The sequence below is a fragment of the Nothoprocta perdicaria genome, unplaced genomic scaffold (assembly GCF_003342845.1).
Source record: "Nothoprocta perdicaria isolate Ctin4 unplaced genomic scaffold, notPer1 scaffold_110, whole genome shotgun sequence".
In the NCBI taxonomy this organism is placed as follows: domain Eukaryota; kingdom Metazoa; phylum Chordata; class Aves; order Tinamiformes; family Tinamidae; genus Nothoprocta; species Nothoprocta perdicaria.
In genome coordinates this window covers 968,611-991,300 of record NW_020454206.1, presented here as the reverse complement: position 1 = coordinate 991,300, position 22,690 = coordinate 968,611, and the positions used below count along the sequence as shown (strand labels likewise).

The 22,690-nt window shown below is 44.5% G+C and overlaps 1 protein-coding gene across 1 annotated transcript; it reads right to left on the bottom strand.

The window, feature by feature from the left end:
* Positions 1 to 4,749: 4,749 nt before the first annotated feature.
* On the bottom strand, positions 4,750 to 21,890 carry PKD2L1 (polycystin 2 like 1, transient receptor potential cation channel). Its single transcript, XM_026050831.1, has 16 exons — positions 21,558 to 21,890; positions 19,378 to 19,491; positions 17,311 to 17,438; positions 16,018 to 16,274; positions 14,767 to 14,991; positions 14,161 to 14,389; positions 13,624 to 13,794; positions 12,769 to 12,950; positions 11,229 to 11,349; positions 10,537 to 10,635; positions 9,623 to 9,744; positions 9,196 to 9,313; positions 8,841 to 8,977; positions 7,816 to 7,963; positions 6,653 to 6,879; positions 4,750 to 5,901 (listed from the first exon to the last, which is right to left on the bottom strand). The coding sequence occupies exons 1-15, from the start codon at positions 21,850 to 21,852 to the stop codon at positions 6,700 to 6,702; spliced, it is 2,526 nt and encodes an 841-aa protein (XP_025906616.1). The 5' UTR covers positions 21,853 to 21,890; the 3' UTR covers positions 4,750 to 5,901; positions 6,653 to 6,699.
* Positions 21,891 to 22,690: the final 800 nt, after the last annotated feature.

Here is a 22,690-nt window from a genome sequence, read left to right as displayed (position 1 = left end):
GGCAGCGCCGCCCCCGCGGCGGGGCCGCCCCGCGACCCTCCTGCGCGGGGAAGCGGGGCAGGGAGGCAGGGAAGGGCGGCGGTGGTCCCGGTTGGGAGCCGCCAGAGCGCTGCGCGGGGTGGGGGGACACGGGCACATCTGCGGTGCTCCCCCGCTCTGCGCCCAAGGGGTCACGTCAGCCCGAGGGGCTCCCAGTTGCGCGCGGGGCGTGTGGAGCCCCTCAGCACTGGCCGTGCGTTCCCAGGTTGCGAGCGGGTGGAAGCGGGAAGGTCCACTTTCCCTTGGGCTGTTCCTCTTGAGCCTCCTGTTACTGCCTTTGTAAATAAGCTCGCTGTCCCCAGACTCCACGGAGCCACGAGGTCAGGAAAGACCTACTTTAGGGTTTATAAAGGTGATTTGTATTGTGCTGTTAAGTCACCAACACAACCACCCTTGGYTGGATATTTTCCGGTGCAGCTCCATACAGCAGTGATTCCCTCTGGACAGCACTGCACCTCCTAAGCACAGCTTTGCCGGGTCCATCTAAGACTTGGATAAGCCTAAGCGTGTTTCTAGCTATCCAACCCATACCAGCAGTAAAAACKCCCCAAGTTCATCATCTTCCTCACCGACATCTGCCTCCCTTCAGGAATATACTGTTAGCCCGAGCAGTTGATGTGCTGCAGAGAACAGACCTCGCACCTCTCGTAGCTGCACTGCTCTACAGGAGTCCCGAGCGGGTGGGATTATTGGGGTGTCTGAAGAGCTTTCGGCACAAAAGCAAGGAAGGCAAATTTTGCCCTAGGTATAGCCAAGGCTTGCTGAATAAGGATCTCATTTTCAGCCACCATGTGGGACAGAAAAAGACTTGAGTTCATTTGGTTTATCTAACTTCCTCTTTTGAGTAAAATCTGCCAACACTGAAGACTTTTGCCCTGTTTTTTTACAAAAAAAAAAAAAAAAAAAAAAAAGCACATCTTTTCATTTCCCAGGGTATTTCAGGCTTAGGCACTTGCTAGACTCCTCTGTCCTGTAGTGACAGCTTGCTCATGAAGTGGCATGGGGCAGTGGGAAGAGACGTCTGTGTATTTGGGAGCCTTGTTCGGAGCTTGCAGCTCCACACGGTGCCGYACAGCGATGCAGGGAACCGCTCGCTAAAGAAGAACCAGCAGCAGTCAAAGGTTGCTGGTCATTCCTGATGGTTGCAGCTGCTCTGCAGCTGCAGTCTGGATGATGGATCTCTTCCTGTCAGTGGTTTCTCTCACTCTGCGGCCAGAGCCACAAAAATATTGGATGAAGGGATCCCTGGAGGTTTCCTCTAGTCCAGCCCTTGGCTCACATCAAGACTTGTGAACACTTAATCAAGTCAACCATGGCTTTGTCTACACGCTCACAAGACGCAACATTTTCAGATCTGTTTCTCCACTGCTTTCCTTGGGATGCCACTTTTGTTGCCTTGAGGATCTGGCTTGTTTCAATCAAGCCTAATACCGAATTTCAGAAAGTACATAAAATATTTTATGGACTTGAGCCAACAAGAGAGTGAATGAGAAGTGTATGCGGGAAGAGCTGGATGCTGATTAATTATTATTGCCTTCCCAGCAGAATGCAAGAAGCAGATTCCAATACTCTGTGTGCAAAGCAGCTGAGATAAATGGAGAAGAGCAGCAGTGTCAGACATGGGAGTGCATGAATGAGAAATATTTCCCAGCTTTTCTTTACCAAAAGCTCCAGAAACCATTCTGAAAGATCTACCCTGGGCAGATGTATGCAGCTGAATCTGCTGCTCACCCAGACTCAGCACCCAAGGTGCAGACACTGCCTTTTCCATGCTGATTGCTCATCATGTCAAAGCTAGTGCTGACTGGCCTCCATTAGTAGGTTAAAGTGCTGCATGCCTTTGGGAAATTGGCTTTTGCAAGACTTGCATGTTCCATAGAAGTCTGGCTAAGTAAAGTTTTGTTAATCATTTCATCCATTATCTGAATGCATAACAACTCTGAATCCTTAGTCACTGAAGGATAAAGAAGGATTCAAGCAAGTCTATGTGCAAAGAGAATCAATATTTAACTAGTGCAGCACGTTGAGCCTGACAGAAATTATAAATAGCTAAACTAAAGTCAACAGAACTACACACAGGCGTTATCTGGGTAAAATGGATACTTAGACAAAAATGAAAGCGTCTGTAGTCTAAAATATTTAGAACATCTAAAGTCTCCATCCTTGGAGACACTCAAAAGCCATCTGGATAAGTCTTGGGCGACCTGCTGGAGCAGGTAAGTTGGAGAAGATGGTCTCTTAAGGTCCCCTTCAACCTCAACCATTCTGTCATCCAGCAAACAGTGCAGGGAGTTGGTGCTGTGTAATTTCAACCAGTCCACTGCCTTTGTCTCCTTATCTACATGAGGAAAAGGCAGGGCTGGTGACCTGGTCCACCAGCCACAGATAAAACACTTCAAGACAAGAGGGATTCAGCAAGACTGACATTTACCATTGCTGCAGCAGTTTCCTATTGCATAAGGAACTGAGGAAGAGTGCTGCCCTTGCAGGCTGTTCATTCCAGAAAATTTTGTGTGTGATTTTTAAGCTTCCATTTTGCTTGTGCGTGCAAACGTATATGCAGTGCCTACATGTCCGAGCAGCCTTTTGCTCTTGTTTCTGATGCCTTTTTACAGAAGGCAATCATCCACATAGCCACAGCCACCAGAAATGACCTGCTGAGGTGGCTTCTCAGCCTCTTCCTAGGCAGCACAAGCAGAGCCAGCTTCAAGCTGCTCAGCGTTTGCATCTTGCTCGGAGTGATGGTTTCTCAGGCCACTRCACCTTCTGGCACCTGGGGGTGAGCACGTCAGTGGAGAAACGCCTGGTCTTTTCAGGGGACGGCAGCATATGACGCCAGAGGGGCTGGATCCACCGCAATGTTTTCCTTCTCCCTTCGTGGCTGGACCGAGACGGTTTGTGCTGCAGAGCCTGTCACGCCGCCACGAAGGCCAGCTCTGACCCGTGACATGGAGCTGGCGCCTGTCGCACGCATTGTTTTATGAGCACAGCCTCCCGTGCAGCCCAGTCACCGCTCACGCCGCCCTGGGGCGGGCACTGCCCCGTCCTCAGGCTCACCACTGCCTGGCACGAGCCGCCCCCAAAACCAGCCCTGAGCAAAGCTTCCCAGTCTCACCACATCCTTCCAGCGCTTGGTGTGTTCTTCTCGACGTGTCTCACGGCCTCTTTGCTCAGGAGCAAGGGCTGGGCCTTTGCACCCACTGAAATGCTGCTGCTCTCCCAGGCTCGGTGCTTTCAGGTAGGGATGTCCTACAGCAGTAGGGCATTTGTGACCAGCAAAAGAACTGCGTGGCTCTTTCCAGGAGTTTGCAGTCAGCTGGCTCATCAGGCGATCTTGTTTCCTCAGGCCATTTTCTCTAGTTTCTAGTATGGTCTATTTTTGAGTGAGTTGTCCCCTGCTGTTGCTCTCTCTCCTTCCATTTTATTTTATTTTACTTTACTTTACTTTATTTTAAAATAACTCCTGCTGCAATGTGCTTGTAAAAGGGCAAGGAGCAGTGAGATCTCCATCTAACAATCCCCTAGACTAAAGGTTGACCATTCAGCAACAGCTACATGCTAATAACAGCTGTTAGTGCAGATTAGTCAAAACACTGTAAAAACAAGCAAAACATGTACAAAGCTTCTTTAAATACTGGAGAAAGACTGAAGAACTGTAACCTGACAGAGATGGGCAGAGTCTGCAGGAAAAAATGTGTGTGGGTGGCTCTAGTGTGATAACGGGCATTTTGGAAAGCCTGRGTTGTCTTTGCTGCTGATGATCTATAAGACAGCCCCAGGAAAAGTCTTTTTTTTTTATGTCTCAATTTCTCTCAGTAAAACAAGAGGGAGATCTGCTACTTATTCCCTCTGGAAATGACACTGAGAAGTAAGTTGTAGGCATGAGTTGCTATTGGTGCTGGCTGACATCTACTGGTAACCCGAACACAGCTTTGGTAAGGAAACTCCTTGTGTTGCAGTTATGGGGGCTCTGGAGATTTACATTATCCCGTTAAATGTGCCAAATTAGACTGGCTCCTTGCTGGATTAACGCACCATGTTCTTGGAGCAGTGCAGGGAAGCGACACAGGAGGGAGCTTCCCATGGCCATGGCCATCACGGTTGCTGTTACCTCCCATCTGTAGCAAGAGCCTGGCTTCAGATATCTCTGCAGTGCTTCTTCCTACTGTTTTTCTTGTCCTACCTTGGGCAACTCAGTGCATCTCTGCTTGCCTCACCTGTGCTTGATACCGTGGTGTGAGTTTGCCCTCGAGCCCTGCGGGCACCGTGAGCTCTTTGAGGCAGTCCTTCAGTCACAGCACACACATCAGGGAGCGTAGTGATCGTGGATACTGCTGCTGCTGGCACAAACCACCATAGTGGACATCTCTCTGGACCACCTTTAACTTAAACTTGCCTGGACCACCTTCTGAAGATTATAAGCAGCTCAACCCATAGGTATCTTCTGCCAGACAGAGCAGTCTGGATGGTTAGCTTGTACAAACTGAAACAAAACACAGCCATGCACATACCACAGAGGAAAAATACTTTACTTTTCCCATGAGAGATATCACCTAAATAGTACCACCTTCTAATGGGAAGCCCAACACCACACATTTGGAAGTAGGAGCTACAAGGACTTATCGATCTGTGAATTTATGTATGTATTTCTCAACTAGCCTAAATAAACAGTTAACAATGACACACAAGCAATTGCTTGGGATGTGTATTTGGCTTGCCTTACTCTGAGACACATCATATATATGGCAGCATGTTTGACAGGGAGTAGACAAGACACAGTTGCACAGAGCTGTACAGGTAAAAGAGAAGCCATTAATGCAGGCACAGATGTATACCACGGTCAGGACTTGCTTGAGACCAAAAATGATGCTGACACAACCCGAATCAGAGCACTGTAAAAAGGTAGTGGTCTTTTTACAAGAAAGGATGCAGAAAGAAGAGAGTCTCCCAGCCAAAATAATTTAAGGAAGATCCTTCCTCTGTGCATCTCAGCACACGTCCCAGTTCATTAACAGCAAGTTTCCCACCATCAGTCACGATCATGTTTCAGTTCTGACATTTGCAAGCAACTGTGTGTCTATTTTTAGTGCCTATATCCAGACTCCCGCTAGGCCCTCATCACTCAAAGACCCTCTCCTTTGGTTCGTCAGGGTTATTGGGTAGCTACGGAGAGCTCTGGAGCCTGGGCCAGGCTGCTGTGCTCCATGTCTGCTCCTGAGGTTCCTCAGACCTTCCCAAAGGAAGAACACAGCAACAGAGGCATCTTTGAGAGGTGGCAACTTGAGATGCCACTGCACACCACCACACTGGCCTTATCACCAGACCACATAGAAGCATTAATGTAAGTTGTTAGTGATCTGGTACAAATCACAATGCCAATAGCTTTGGGCCTRTCTGAGGTTAATCGTTGTTGAATAACAACGGACAGGTTATTTCAAATACTTTTAGTATGGTCCTGTCCTGAAATTCATCATGAACAACATGTTTCACCCTAGAGCTCTTTGCCTTTCATCGGTGAATGGAAGTGAGCCCTATAAACTTTGCAATAGCCCCAGGATGAAGATTATTGTAAAAACTGGAGATTAGTGCAACTAACATGTGAAGTCTTTTCCCCACTCATTTCACTGAATCATCTTGTGCCAACATTTCACAAAGATATTAACCACTAGCATGCTTGTTATGGGAGCAGTAACCCAAGTCACACAAAACATAACTGCTGAGCTGCAGAATAGACTGAAAGACCTGATTCTCCAGAGGTATAAATCAGAATATACCCACTTAGTGCAGTGCTGAGTTACACTAACTTCAATAGTCTCCGTCACTTACATGGGAGAGAAAAAGCCTCAGTAAAATGATGAATGCCTAGAGGAAAAAGAAAAGCATTTTACACCTGTTGGAGAAACTGATGTTCGTCTTATTTTCACAACATACCTGAACTAAAATAGTGTTGACATCCACAACTGAGAGTAAAAAGAAAAAAAAAAGGGGGGGTAAAACTTCGGAGAAATGATGCCAGTTTTGAGAAATACCTTGACCTGAAGTTTAGGACTTTAACTCTGCAAGTTGTGACTCTAATGTAGAGAGAGGGTTGCCAAAGCATTCTGAAAGTAAACTATTATAGGAGAACAAAACCAAAAAACYGTTAACAATCAGGTAGACACAACTAACTAATTTCTTATTTCCATCTCACACTGATGATTACATGAGTCTTGTTTCCATAACTTTGTCCTACAAAAATAACAATAATACTTATGAGAATGAGCATGTAGGTGTTGGGAGAAAATTGCAATGTGCAGTTCTAGATCCAAGTGTTCTTAGGGCTCTGGCATCYTCAGTTTTCAGGACAGTATAAAGAAACGGAGTTTGGACCAGCCTGTTAAGAAATAGAATTCACAGTATTTCTTAGTTCTTTCCAAACAATTTGGAAAATGTTTCCAAAATTCTCTTAGTTTGGAAAGTACTGAGGCCAGAAGTTCTAGGCTTGTGGTGTCATCACTTACTTTGGAAAAAAAAGCATCCCTGTTTCTTTACATCATCAGCACCTGGCAACACTGGTGTCTGCGCTCAGCTGACTATTCTAATTGCAGGGAAACTACTGACATTGACTTAGTACCTTGAGAGTCAGAATGGATGTTCTGGTCTGTTTGCTAGAAGTGCACATCAGAACACCTGAGACCCTGGTAAATTTGACCTGGGTAAGTTGAGGCAGATCCCATTTTGTGTAGAGCTGCCACTTGAGCTGTGTCTTGGTACACACTCTGTTCCCCAGCCTTCTGGTTCTCCTTTTCCTAGCTCATCTAGGCTGTGGTGGGCCAGTTCTCCCTGATGGGATTCTTCCTCCTGTTAACCAAGAGAAATAGGGATTGTGTTGTTAGGAAAACATCAAGAAGTCTAGCAATGTTTCAAAGAGCAAGACAAGGCTGTGCACAATCCTTAAATATCTTCCCACATTCTTCCTGAAATGAGTACAAGTCTATCAAAGATCAAACATACTGCTTGCTGCAATGCTTTGGTGAATGCACATTTAGACACTGGACAGATGAGAAAAGTCAGCCCTTTTCACCTCCACAAGAACACGCCCAGAAATGCTGTGACAAAGCAAATCTGCAAGCAAATATTCAAAGCAGCTTGCAGGCCTGTTCACATCAGAAGCAGAACCTCCCAAACACATTCTTTCAGATAGGAAGTGGTCGTAAGAATGCTCTGCCCAAAAGATAAGCTTCCTTCTGGCTCAACACATGCTGTTATGCTATTATTGTTACGAGAGCCATCAAAACACAAGAGAATGATCATGTGGGATCCATACTTGTTGCCTTTGGCTTTAAAGTTGAATGCCTAAATGTGGCCCATGGAATATAGGCAGCCTTCAGCTGGGATATAGGCATACACCAACTATTTTCCACTCTGTGTGYCCATAGTCCACACATTCGTCAGTCCACAGAATTATCATTATCTGCCCTTGATGCTTTCTGGTGGTTGGGTATAAGCAAGTACAATACAAGTGAATTGCATCCATTTGCCACAGGAATGAGCTTCAAAGGAGCTTTGACACCTTCAAAGGTGTCAAAGGAGCTGAAAGGTGTTTTAAATGGTACTGTGGTTAACTGAGGGATGTAAAGCAAGAGGTTTAACGCAATTGTCCTCAAACAGATGTTTGATCATACAAAATGCTGATCATGCCCAGATTTTATTTGAACAGAGATTTGAAAAGCATAGCTGATACCAGATCCATTCAGATCTGGAGCTAGTCCAGATCCCAGGTAGAGGGCTACCAACCTTACTAGCGTTATCCAAAGGTTTGCCTATCATGTCCTTCCACTTTAGCTTGTTTTTCTCCAGCACCTTCAGTTTGCTCACCACCTCATCGATCTTGGAGCCAATGCTGTTGATGGACTGCTCCAGTTGCAGCACACGTTGCAGGAGTCTGGGAAAGAGAGTGGGAACCCTCTCAGGCTTTCTCTTATGATTGTGACACCAGGATTTGCAGCAGATATCTCACACACAGCAAGTCAGATAGCACAACAGAAGCACATGTTCCCTGTCGGACAAACCAAGTCATATCCACTTGTGCACAGAATGCTTCCCTGGGCTTTCAGCTGCAATTGTGACTTTGCTGAGATAGATCCCAAACATTTTGGATAACGGTCCACCTACAATCTAATTCAATTATATTTATTAGTGCAGCTGTCTCTCCTTAAATAGGGCCTTATGGGGATTGTTTTGTGTTTCTCTGCAGTAGAATTGGGGGACCCTGATTCCCTATGCTCTATTTATCCATGTTACTCCTGCGGAAGAAACAGGTTTGTATTATTCTCAGATCTGGAAAGTGAAGGCCATATAGGCTCTATACCAAGAAAATTTATTCCCTCAGGAGCTTCTTTAAAGATACCAACTTCCCCTGCATCTAGGTGAGTCTGGGCACGGGTGCGGGTGGTCAAGATGACCTTCAGAGGTCCTTTCCAACCTCAACCACTCTGTGATTCTGTGAAATGTTGCCCAGGCCATCTTCTGACCTGAAACATGGCAACATATTACCCATCCACAGCCGGCTGACACCTGCAGAGATCATTTAAGAGGGACAGAAGAAAATTCCTCAGTTCAGTACAGAAACAAGCAGAATACATTTCAGAAACTGTCACAGTTTTTCCCTGATGGGTTAATCGATGTGCATGCATGTAGAAAGGGACTAGCTCCCACTGCAGTGCTCAGCACCAGCGTAAACAGTTACGTTAGAGAAGGAAGCAACAGAGATTCACACCCKTCATTTGCAGAGAGATTAACTAATACCAGCACCAACATACACTTGCAGCTCTTCTTTGGAGACCCAGTTGGCCTTATTGGCGTGGTTAGTCTTTGCTTCCAGGAAGCCCAGATTCTCACGCAAGTTGTTGCCACCATAGGATTTCCCCAAGTTTTCAATCTCCATATTCAAAGCAACCTAGAAGATAGAAACTCTTGCAAAGATGGATAGCAACAGTGTGCCTGTTTCACCATGAACAATGCTCAGCTTCAAACTGTCACACTCTCAGCTACTCTCCAAGCTGAGACAGAACAGTGCTTCCTGCTTAGTTTTCACCTCCAACTCAAAGACTCTTAAAGGCCACTGTAGAGTGGCCTGTACAAAACAGGCAGTTTTCTCCTTTATCCTCCCTTTACCCTTTTTTCCTCTAAGTCATGTTTCATCTGCTGCTGCTCCTCTTCATCAAGGATCTGGTTGCCATCTTTGTCAAAATTGGAGAAGGCTGCTGTGATCTCTTTGTCTGTATGGCCTAGCCTATAAAAGAAGAGAAAGCCCAAGGCACCGAATTACATAAGTAAGTGTTAATGTCAACGCTCTTTGCTTTTGAAAGTGACACAGTGTTGACATCTACTGGTGACAAGTAGAACCATTCCAAATGGGAAGATGACAACCAAACAACTCCATTTAAAACAGGAGACTAAACATGTCAGGAMGGAAGGTCTTTAGCATCTCTATGTCTTATGTCATCCAGAAATGAGCTAACTGCTGTYCAGACCTTGAAAGCCATAGAGTTTAAATTACTCGTATGAGAAGGGTAAGAAAGCATTCCTCAAGCTGACTCACTTCTTCAAGTTGTTCTTGAAGTCCTCAAAGTCCAGTTCTTTTGTTCCATTCTGTAGTGCTTTCTGTACATCAGAAATCCTCTCCTTCTTCAGCTTCAGCCTCATCAGTGTCCGGTTGTAGCTCTTAAAGGTGTGAATAAACATTGAATTATCGAGACAGAACAGGGAAAAATAAGGCAGAGCTAGCAGTACAATACAGTAACTGAGGAAATACTGATGCTCTGTAATTYGGGGGGATTTCAAGCTTTCCAGAAGCAAAATGCAACACTGAATTTTGGGTCCCATATCTAAATCAGAACCGCTTCTTAAATGGGTATCAACATGGCACCCTGTGTCCATAAAAAAAAAAAAAAAGTTACCCTCTGATTTCCTTCTCCTTTCTCTTTATCTGAGCTGGCAGAGCTGTCTAATTTAATGTCTCAAATATTGTTAGTTCCCTGAATATTAATGTGTAACAGAGACAGCTGCCAACATCCGCAGGACCTTTCCAGGAGTTTTACTTAAGAGAAATCTGGATGTTGCTCACCATATTTTCACCATCATAAAATGCTCAGCTCTGCAAAGTAGAGCCTGCCACTTCATTTGCTACAGATTAGAATGCACCATGTCACAGTCCCTGAAGGAGTTTTATCTAATGATTGCCATGAGAGGGAAAGTGAGAAATATTTCTGGTTGCACATGCTCAAGTGAGGAGCTTCCCCAAACCTCTACTATCTGATTTCCTCATGGCCAAAGAGTCTGGGAACTTGATCTACCCCAGAAGGGGACCACTGGCACCTCAGGTGCTACTCCATGAAGGGAGATCTGGATTTGGAAACAATTTTTTTCCTATGACAAATTTCACACGGGTCAGGGATTCCAAGGAAACATTTTGGGATTAAGCCCTAGAGTAGTACCATTTTGCATCTTCATCACCTGCTTCAAGATGTCTGAAAGCTGTAGCTCATCCTTCTGGCTTGAAAGTTCCTCTTTGACTTCTGAGTARGTGTCATTGATGATGGCCAGAAACATATTCTGGAGAAAGGAAAAAGATGGAGTAATATGAAACAYGTTGTCTATCCCAGCAGGAAAATGGCATAGCCATGCGGGGCTCAATTAAGTAGAAGTTGTTCTCACTTGGGGGTTCCTAACGGAAAAATGAAAGGCTGCTTCTAGTTCAAATGCCATCTCTGTTAGCCTATCCTGTACAACATTAGCTGGATTCCTAGTTATTGTATTATATATTACATTTTGGAACTGTGACCATCCCTTTGCACCACCAAYGAAGACAGGGACTATCCCCTGTGCTTTCCTCCCTGCCTATAAGGAAGCAGCTAGTCTGAACATCCTGAATTCTGTTACTGCACTAGTGGGATTCCCAGTCATTCTTAAGCACTACCACAATTAGTATGAATTGACCTTCAGTCTTTCTGAGCCTCAAATCTCCAATTGAAATCATGCACTCTTTTTCTATTTTGTTGTATTTGTGCTGCACAGCTAATGCAATAGGGACTTCTTTCTCTAAGTATCTGTATTGCAGCTGAGGGAGGGATGGCCACAAGAGTCCTGCCAAGCACTGTTATCAATCATAGTATCAATATAGAGACAAGGAAGCCTTTCTTGCTTACCAGGAGCACAAAGAAAACAAAAAACACATAAGTGACGAAATAAATAGGTCCAAGGACCCTGTTGGCATTGTCAATGGAATTGTAGTCAAAGTCACCAAGAATGATCCGAAACTGGGTGAAGCTGGCGGAAAGGAAGAACACAAGATTACACAAAGGCAGAGACATTTTTCCTACCTAAGACAGTCCTAGGGCAAGTCCTGAACCTGCCTGCAGCCTGAATGGCCAGAGATGTAAGGCAGAGCTGGGTCTAAGTCTCTCAGTCTGACTCATTAAGTAATTTTATCCCTAGTGTAAGAGGTAAATGGAGTTGAGCTGGTGAGAGCAAGAGCTGTCTGGAAAGGCTGAAACTTCATTTCAACACAACTTTTTGGTTGTCTAAAGTGAGTTTGTTCCAAAGAGTTCACAGAATAAATTTGGAACTTTCCTTATAATGGCATTTTGACTCAGACCATAGGAGTCTTCCATAGAGACAGAGACCATGAAAGTGTGAGGAGAATGTTAATATAGGCCAGTGCATTTCAACCTTTGTGCARTTCGTAACAACTAAAATGAAGCAAGTCTAATGAAGAGAAGATTCCTTCTTTCAATCACCTTCCGTAGACCCTTTAAAAAGCCCTGGATGACAGAGGTCTGTGGACCATAGGCTAAAAACYAATACTGCGCCTACATGTCTTCCTTAACATCACACGTTGCCTAAGAAAATGTGTGGAATGAAGATTTGTCTCAGATGCACTTGTGCCCTTTTCTGCAGCATTTTTCTCCTCCAACTCCTTTTCTTGTAGGAAGTCACAATCTGAGCTTTCTAAAAAATTATCCTGAAAGACCAAACTTAACTGTCTGTATTTATTAGACAAATTGAATTTGCAACCAGTAATAGAAAAAGCACGTGTCCCATGGGAACTATTTTCTGACCAACCAAATTTAGTGGCCAAGTTGGCGAAAGTTSCTTCCCTGCCACCCCTTTATGCAGGGGCTCATCCACCTATTCTCTCTTCCGACTGTTTATCTAGACCCACAGTGGGTGAGAAGCTTAGAGAATGACCTGAAGAAGCTGAACTGTCAACTCAGCTGTGATGCTGTCCTGCTAAATGACTCCAAAATGCTCCACGTGAGGAGTGTCCTCAGTGACCCTAATTCCACATCAAGTGAAAGCTATCTAGAAGTCATCAAAATGCAGTGGCTTGCTAAATACCTGCCCTGAAAAAGCTGGATTATCYATTGAATCACAGGGCTGTGAGGAGCCTCAAAGTTTGTGTAGGATCAGCTGTTCACATCCTTGAAAATAAACCTTAGACAAACAAACCAAAATATCTGTCTTCTCTCTTGCTTTTCCCCCTCTTCACTGCTTGCTTTTTCCTTTAGGATGTTAGAGCAGCAGGACAGCCAACAACATATTAGCCACTCTGGCTTTATAACATGAGATACTACAGATCCTGAACTGACACTCTGATTTGCAATTGGGGAGAGGTTGGCAAGCAGTTCAAATTCTGTTACTGACAGCTGAAAATGACAAAAATATAATTATGAGTTACACACTTACATGCATTTAACAAAGGTACTGAAGTTTTCCACTTGTGTCCCAAAAAGAAGGTAGCCCAACTGGGCATAGGCAAAGAAGACAATGAAGAACATGATGGCAAAGCCCAGGATGTCTTTAGCACAGCGTGCCAGTGTGGAGGACAGTTGGGTCATTGTTTTATTAAAGCTAATATACTTGAATATCTGCAAGAAAGAAAGGACAGGGACAAAGTTAGGCCAATTCATCATGTGTACATGCTAACTAACATGCTAGCTAACATGTGTACATGCTAACTAAAGCAAGAGGGTCCTTATAATACCGAGGCAGTGAAGATGCAAAGAGGCTGGGGTGAGTGGTGGCCTAGGCTTTGAGATATTTGTCATTTGAGGTGCATCACTACCTTCCTATGGAAGCAAAAGCAAGTTTATTTAATCCTTATGTCTCAGGGAATTGTAAAGAGGGACTGCTGTAAGGACTCATAAATTGAGGATAATGAGAAGCTCTAAGCATCTTCCACCATGTCATGACATTTTCATTGAAATAGAGAGCCCATACAAACAGAGAAGCCATTTTCAGCTGTTGAGTGGCCATCAAGAAACAACATAGTTTGATTGTCCATCCTGTACTATTTTAATAATTTGGAGGAGAAAGTTGAAGACACTGAGTATAATAATAAAAAACCTTTTTACACCACAACTTCTGAGCTCATTTTCTTGTCTTGTATCTCTAAAGAACCAGCCTCAGAGTACAGAATGAAAATCTGTCTAGATTTCTTGTTAACAGAACGTACTGACAGATGGAAGAGGCAAACACCAAACTATTTAGAGGAAGGGGTCTGTGCCTGCAGCCCTTGCACCTCTCAGACCCCTATAATACCTTGATCCAGGCAAAGAATAAGTTGACCGCATTCATATTGTTGTACTGGGTCTGCCAGAAYGCCAGGAACTCAAAGTCTGCGTAGGTGTCGGGGTGTTTCAGCAGCTCTCCCATCAATCTGTTCACCTCAATGGTGCGAAAGATGTGAAACCCAATAGCAACAATGGAGAGCTGCAAAGAGGAAGCATCTGCAGTGACTGCTGTGCATAGGGTGGTTTCCATATGAATTCAAATGTCACAGAACTCCTTGGCATTGCTGCACAACTGTAACCAAATATGGGGATGAAAATAAGGCTTTTATACACTGGATAATGCCCTGACCAAACTCACAGGTCCTCAAGCCCCGCCAAGGAAATAATTTTGCCCTAATAAACAATGAAATAGTATATGTTCACTTTATTGTGCCAGTTCATTTTGCTTTTGGAGCAAGACACAGGTCCACTTTTGTCTTACCTGGCCAGCTTCCCTGTTCGTTCGTTCGTTTTGGCCCTTATACCTTCCTGCCATTGCTCTCCCAAAACAAGTAAGGATTCTCACCAGAATGACAACCACATCCAGGATGTTCCAGATGCTGCTGAAATACCGAAGCTTGTGGATTCGCAGTTCCAGGATCTCCTCTACCACATAGTAGAAGATGAAGACACAGAAGACAATTTCACAGGCAACAATGAAGAAGTCCCATGTGCTGACATATCGAATAAGCTTGACTGTCCGGATTTGCCAGGAGGGAATGGCACCACCAGTGGCTGGAAACTCAACCACTAACCTTGAAACAAACACACACACCCTTGTAATTTGTATAATTGCAAATGGGATGATGGACGCTCTTAAATAAATTTTAGAGACATCAGACTTGAACATGAGCTAGCCACCAAGCTAGGAGTGGAAAAGATGTGCATGTGTTTTTTGCAATCTTATCTCTGATGTTTCCCTGTTCATAAAAGGACAGGAAGAAAAGTCAAGAAGGACTATTGTGTCAGGAAGACTGAGTCTTCTGGCTAATACATGCAAGAGGTAGTGATGCCTCTCAGTGCTACCTGTGATGGACCAGATAATACTTGCATTATAAGAATATGAGGAAGCACTCATAAGCACTGAGGAAGAAGAGAGAGGCAGAAGGGTTTCCAGTGAGACTCAGCCTACCTCAGAACACAGAACAGATTGATATTTGCATTATACACTGAGAAATCAATGAAGATAACTCTTGTTCCCCGATCCAGCCACAACTTCTCTTTCAAGACCCTCAGGGCTTCAGCACTCTCTTCTCTGGTCAACTTGAGGTCTATGTAGTATCCTCCCCCACTATAGCTGGTTAGTCTTCCCCAGTGAGATGAGCCACCCAACTCCTCCTCAGAATGGTACGTCCACCTGCAGGAGACAAGCCATAGGCAAAGGTATCACATTTCACAGGCTTGGATATAACTTAGCAGACAAGAAAAAATGCAGCTATAGCCTCGAGAGACAACAGGATTTAATTCAAGAGTTGGCACCTAACTCTTTATTCTGGATCTGAAGCTACATCAGTTCTTCATTTTTGATAGACTTATAGACTGAAGCTACTGCTTCCTGGCAGTGACACAGCATGGCTTGCTGTGTAATAGAGGGATGATCCTGCAAGTTCATAGGCTACTTCACTGCCTGATTTGGCTGGAGGTTACTTCCAGGATCTGGAATTGCTGAAAGCTGTGTTGCTTTCTACATATTTGCATTTATTTTTCCTTACATGCAACATGTTTTCTCTCACAGACCAAGACACATGCAGTGATCATGGAATTAATAAGCTGCAGCTCTATCCTGTAGCACAGAGAAAAATTCACATCAATCACGTGAATCATCACTAAAAAAAATCCCCCCAAAAGAGCATTGGTTTTACAGGTTGCATTCTATTTCAGTAAAGTTAGGAGAACTGGGTCTTAAGAAAATGATAAGACACTTCTAGTCTTGTAAAACTGTCCGGGAATGTTTTTTCAAGATGAAAGAGGTGCACTTCCTTTTCTCCAGCTCCTAAATTCCAGAAGGGAAACAAATAATGTCATGCATTTGTTGGATCTGATTGCAAAGATTTCTGTCTATACTCATTCTCTTAAAAAGAAAATGAAAACAACATACACAATCTCTACCTAAATTTCCTCCCGATTTCTTGATGCTTCCCCAACATGTCTCACTCTGCCTCTCATTCTGTTCTACTTTTCCTCAGAGAGACATTTGGCCTTATTGATAGACACAAAAGACTCATTGTCTTTGTCTGCAAAGGGAATTCTAGCCTTATGCAAGAAACTTATTCCCCAAATCCTGCAGTTCAGTGAATCTCATTTTAGCTAGAAAAGACCAATTAGGGGCAATTAAATACAAACAAATTTTCTAGGCCTGAATGGTAGAAGCAGATACACTTACGCTGTTCCATTGATAAGTCCAAAAGAGACTCTTTCCTCCTTTTCTTCTGAGTATACATCATAGCAGCCTGAGATCTCCTCCTTGAAGTCATCATGGACCACGCAGGAATTGTTCTTCACCTTCAGCTGCCGCACACGCGGGACACCCAGCAGCAAGTTCTCATAATAGATGTATGACTGGGTGCTATGAGCTGCTAGGGACTCGTTRTTGTACCACTTGGTCCAGTAAAGGTTATTCAGAAGGGGACCTTGTGCGTACTGYCAGAAAGGAAGAGGAGAGCATTTCATTCATAGCATCTCATTCATAGCCCACATCTCAGTAAGCTTTTCTTGGCCTGGGCTTGAGGTAATGAGACCTGACTCTCTCTGCTCCCCAAGCTGTGCAGTGGTAGAGCTCACGTTGGCCATGTGCTAAGGAGGGGAACAACCAAGGCTGGGTGGAGCTGTAGCGGGTGGGAAGAAGGATGCTGAGCAGGATGGTGGCTACTGGCTCCTCATAGGCCTATAAATATGCTTGCTTGTACCTTGTGCTAATGAAGAGATGAAGGGCCTACACACTTCTTTGTCCCTTCCTCTTCAGTGAGCACAAATTTGGAGTAGTAGCCCTGGCACATGCCAGGAATTACAGGATAGAAAAGAGATATATCAGTGCCYTGGAAATAGTGGGGAAAACAACAGTGCCATAGCTCATTGTACTTTTCTAATATTTCAGAAAAAGACAAAGAAAATTCATAGGCAATTTCTGACCTGCTGGCAGAAGTGGCTGCAGTATCTCAAYAGCCTTCACTGTGGCCCATCTTATTCCTTCTCCTGAACTGAACACAGTTCTCTCATTCCCTCCTGATAAAAAGTTAGTGCAAGATTTAATTGGGCTTCTTCATAAAGGTTCTACAGATCAGGTTGGCCCAGGCCTGCATTACAGACAGGTTAAGCATACTGTTCCCACAGATGCCCATGAAATTTGAGCTATGCACGCTGCTAATGACCTCACCATACTATCCAAAGCCATTTCTGCCACATGGAAACATGAAGAAATTCACCTGCCCTCTCTGGGCCTGAGTTTCCTTGTCTGTGTGACGAGCGTCTCATATCTCATCCTCATTTCTTTTTCCTGTTATCCTGTCTGTTTAGCTAATAAGTTTCTGGGGAAATGGAGACTTCCAAACACTSATAATGCTTAGCTTAGCTACTATCCCAGCTATACAATATCCTGCAGGTACGGACAGGTTCAGTGGAGAACTCTAGTCCCAACAAATTTCGCACAGTCTTTACACTGGGCCAGATGTCTACTCACCGCCCAGAAATCAGCCATGCTGCCAATGGACTGGAAGGAAACGCTGCTGTCTGAAGAGGTCTGCAAGAAGAGCTCGGACATCACTTTTGTGTAATAATAGGCATTGGAACTTGTCATTCCATACGTCACTACAAAAGAGGAGAGGAAAGGGCAGAGGAGTCTTCTCCTGCATCTAAATACTAGATACTGATTTCCATTGACTGTCTGCTTTGTTTACAGACACAGTTGTCTGCTCACTTCCTATCACAGGTAAGTTGAAAAAGAAAAGAGCTCGATGCTAAGCAAAACACTTTGGCTTCTCCCAGCAAGACAGGATCTGGAGAGGAGCCTGGGGAGAAGAAGTGTTTGTATAGGGGGATCAAGCCACGTGCCTCAGAGCCCTTGAGGCAACACTGGTGAAAGGAATCTCAGCCTCTTCACTCCTCCCATTAAATCTACCTTTGACTTTTCTGGCCCGTTCTGATATCTTAGCTTGTTTCGCTTCACCAGAGCAGTAGCTCTCCTGCAGGGCTGGTTTTACCTTCAAAGCCTCAAACATCCTGACTCCTCTCTTTCTGCCATGGCAAGGAAGAGGGCAAGGAGTCCTATTCCTTTTCCCTTGACTCCTGACCTTTTGTCCAGATTCAAAGGGGCTTTTCACACTAAAGGTCCTATAGATGGATTTAACCACTTAAGGGAGTTTAGCCTTGTGTTCCTGCACTAAATTTTGAAAGTTCATCATTTAAACCTGCACTTGACCTAGAGGAGGTTTCCATTGAAGAAGAAATATTTATAACTTATCATGTTATCCTATTTACCAAGGAATTTGCAACCAGGATATATTCCACGTATTCAGGATTTGAACTATCAGATYGACAGACTGAGTTTAAAGGAAGAAAAGGCCATTAGATTATGCAAATAAAACTCCTGAGTGACATAAAATAATTTTCCTCAGAAAAAAAAGTTCTCTCAGAAATTCTCTTTTGCAGAACAGAGTCCCTGGTCTGTGTACTAAGTACACTTAGTACTAAGTACACTTAGTACTAATCTGAAGCTATGAAGAGACAGGGATTACACCACTTCCTCATATCAACAGCTCCAGGTTCTTTCAAGGACCTGGACCAAGGAACTTCAGAGAAGAGTGAGGTCCTTTAACTCCCCTGGACATGTTGCTCCAGCTCCGCAGGGTGCTCCGGGCAGGAAAGCATCCATCACCGTGATCCCTGAGAACATGTCCTGCTGCTCAATGGGTACCATAAAGCAGCTGACATTCAGCCACCGCCACCCAGATGAGTCAGCGCACACCTGCGTGTGCCCGTGTGTCTGTGTGCGCATCTTGGCTCTTTTGCAAGAGCAACTGGGATGCTGTTTCCCTGGCTCCATGCGATAGCAGCTCAGATGAGCACAGTCTGCATATCTCTCCTGCCACAGGGGCCATGAAGTGAAAAGCCTTTTCAGTGTCTCATGACACAGGTGTTCTTTTGTGATAAAGAAATGAACCTTCCCAAAATAAACAGCCATTGCTCTACCCACACAAAGACCATCACCAGTCAGTACAGGGCCGCATTAAATCCACACAGGGACAACAATGCGAGATGCCACCTGCATTATGCCCTCAGCCTCCCACCATGTCTGAGGTGGGGAAAACATTTTTGCTCCCTATATTTGGGATCCTAGGAAGTTTCTAGAGTTGCTCTCTGGTGCTTGCCATGAAGCTGCAAACAGTCYCTGGGCAGGTGCTCTCAGTAGCTCTGTGGAGCTGATGAGTAGAACTGGCAGAGTGGTGCAGAAAATACTGCTTAAGCCTAGCCTGTATCAGCTTAGTCTAAAGCTATATTTCAATTATATATCATTATATATAGTTATATGTATAAAGTTATTTCACTTATGAATGCAATAGCTAATTTGTAGATTAACACCATGCCTGTGTGCAAGAGYGTGTGCACATTTAATAAATTTAACGTTTGAAACAGAGGGAAGACGACCAGTTACAAAACCTCACATTCCTCCTCTCACGCTCTGCATAGAAAAGCCACCTGCAAGATGTGATAGCTGCTTACACAGACAATTATCCACCAAGCTACTTACACAGACAGATATCCACCAAGAACATGATGTAGACCAGCAGCTCGCGCAGAGTGGTCTTTACGTAGAGCTCTCGGTTTTCAGCTGTGTTTTCAGTCAGTGTAGTACCCCACAGACCTGTTGGGTGGCGAGAAGAAATAAGTTTGACAACCATTCTCAGAGGCCCCATGAGGAGCTGAAGCCCTGTTTCCAAAGAATTCTTCAACTGTTGGAATTGTGTTGCCGTCGGAACCAAACTTTTCATCTAAAACACACACTTTTTGTTTCAAAACTTCACTAAAAGCTGCAGATCATTCTATTGTAATCTAAGATCTGTCACTGACAAAAGGTGAAATATGTTGTATTTCTTATTTTGCTAAGAAACTTCCCTGGTTTCTACTTCAGTTTCAGTCTTATCTTTTTGGTCAGTTTTTCAGTTTACACTTTGCAGAAAATTTTTCACACCTATTCTTGAAACCACAAAACTACATCTCACTCATCCACAAGCCAACACATGGCCTCCTGATAGGCGTTAAACAGCAAAACTSTATTTGATACTAGCTTTATATCTACACTTCAGTCCTTTCAGTATATACTGAACTATATGTCCTCAAATATTTGTCCCTGGCTTACTCAAAAACACTTGCAGATTTCTTGTAGGTCATAAGACTTGATCAAAATACCTCAACTCAATATTTCAAATAAAAGTTAGAACCAAATTATCCACAGGGTGTGTATCAATGGAAAACCATTGATTTCAATGCAGTCGTGACTCTTTGCAACAGCTAAAGATCTGCTTTCTTTACACRGCAAAATCAAGTCATTAAACATCTCTAGAATTGATCAAAAGGAGAGAAACATTTCCTGTAAAGTAAACCTTGCCATTTTGGTGTTGATGAACCACCTGACACCATTAATTATTTGTTTGTTCTTGCTGTAATGAGTTTCTGCTGCGATTGCCAAGAATCTCCTGAAGTTGAAAAGCACAAGAATTTTCACTTGAAAGCCTACTGATGGAATCCACATCAATAATGCGGATAATCTTGCTCCTTTCTGCAGCTCCCAGACAGACCATCTCCAAGGCCCATCCTGAGGAGCACGCAACCATCATCCCCTGCAAGCCAGGATCAAAGCTGATCGAAGGCCACAATAAATAAGCAGCCTCTGGCAGAGGAAGAGGAAGGGTTTTTTACTTTGGAGCAAGGAAAAGTGGTAGAGTGTTCTGTATGGTATAAAAAGTGTTAGTATATATTGGTGTGTATATATACACATATACACCAAAGTGGTATAGCATTCCAGTCTTTTTGAGAAATATATATATACGTGTGTGTGTGTGTGTGTGTGTGTGTGTGTGTATATATATAAATAAATCAGTCCAGAGAGCATTTTACACCTTTAGCTAACATCCCCACTCACTTCTGAGAAGACAAAGAGTAGCCTGCTCCGACCCTGCTGAGAAAAGCAAGAAAAGCTCGGAGGGCATCTGGGTTAACTGCTGTGCAGGAGAGAGCAGAAGGCACTCCACAAGGTCCTTCACAATAGAGAAACCCAGCAGGGAACACAAGAAAATAGACACGATAGTGTGAGAGTCAAAGGTAAGCACGGGGAAGTAGAAAGGAGAGGCAAGCTACCCAGAGGTGGGGGCACAAGTTGGCACTGTACATTTGAATTTGCTTCTCTTGTGGGTGTTTTAAGCAATGAACAACAAGAAAATGGAAATATGCTCTAGTRCAGCCAAAGGTACGCTGAGATGGGTTGGAACTCTGTTCTCATGAAACTGTCTGTTGAGGTTACTTTTAAATGACTGTCTCTAGACGAGAGCATGTCATGGTCAACATCACAGTCACTGGCAACCCCACCTCCCTACCCCCAACCAAAATCATTTCTCTGAGAAAGACAGTTCCTYGCTCTACTTTTTCTGTTTTTCTAGGAAAAAAAACAGAAAAAACATGCAACCTCGAGCACCCTCCTCAGTCTGTATGCACCTCTTCCTTGTTAGGAATTGTAACAGGAGAGACCCTGGAGCTGCAGCAAGGCACAAGAATAAGGATCCTCCCCCCACTCAGCTGAAGATGACCTCCCAGTAATGCTAGTCTATGGTGAACAGGTTCCCAGGCTATACAGATACACGGGATTTCTTCCTTCTGCATGTCTCCCCTTCCCCAACATTCATTACTGTTCCCCAAAATTATTAAAGTCTTTACCTCGGATGCCTCTGAAGATGTAGAAGCAGTATTTGGGGAAAGGATTTGTCTTCCCATCCACAGCCTTGTTCTGCTTCTCCTGGCAGGGCAGCGGGTCCCCCATCTCTTCAAAGTTCTCATAGGGATTCTCCAAAATGGACTTGGGGTTGTAGATGGCTCGGATTTTCAAGGAAGTTGAGGGAGAGCCATTGTAAACAGGATTATCCCAAGCTTTCTTCCCTACTGCTTCCAGCTCATGCTCTTCGGAAGCTGGAAAGCRGCTCTCAGCTCTGCTGTTTAGGTGAGAAGAGCTCATGGCTATTCTGGGGACTGAAATACTTTTAAAATTGAGATCTCTGGGGCAGCTTGCCCAGGCTGGAGTTTTAAGCTACCAGGGAGCAAAAGAACCTGTCTACCTAAGAGCCCAGGGGAGGGCAGAGCACCTCCTGCCCACAGCCAGCCCGCAGCCCAGCTGCTTTATACCGGCCGAGCCGTGACACTCATCAGGGGCTGGCACTACCCGTTGTTAGGGGCTGCTGTCARTCCTATTCTTCTAGGAACACGGATACATCCAGGAGATGCTCTCTGCTTCCCAACGGAGATACCAGATGCTGAGATGGACAGAGAGGGGAGATGAAAGGAAATTGGATTTAAATGGGCTGTCTTAACTAAATTGGGGCAGCCCAGATTAGCTCCAGGTGCATGACCAGCTGACCTGAACAAGGACTGGGATCCCAGTGCAAAGGCTGTCCTGAGGAGAGCGCTGGATACTCCTGCGGAGCTTTGGGCTGAGCACAGGGCCCCCGTAGAGCTGGACAGGAATGCGTAAGGCAGGGATGGTGGAAGCTTTGTGTTTGGGATGCAAAGAGCAGAAACTCTCTGTAGGAGAGAGCTGCTGTCACCAGAGGGAGCTGGAGCCCAGCGCCACTGCCACAGCTGCCTGTGCTCCACTTCCCTTGCAAGTGTTGGACAAGCTGCCAGTTAGAGCTGGTCCATGGCCTAAAACATGATCCCACTACAAATTTCCCCAGCTTCCTCTTTGCCATCTCATTGCTATAACCAGGAATGGGAAACAGGAGCAAATTTCTAGTGCTCATTAAAGAAACCAGGGGCTGGACTTCTCTGCTTCCATAGGCTTCCCAGAAGCTCTGTCA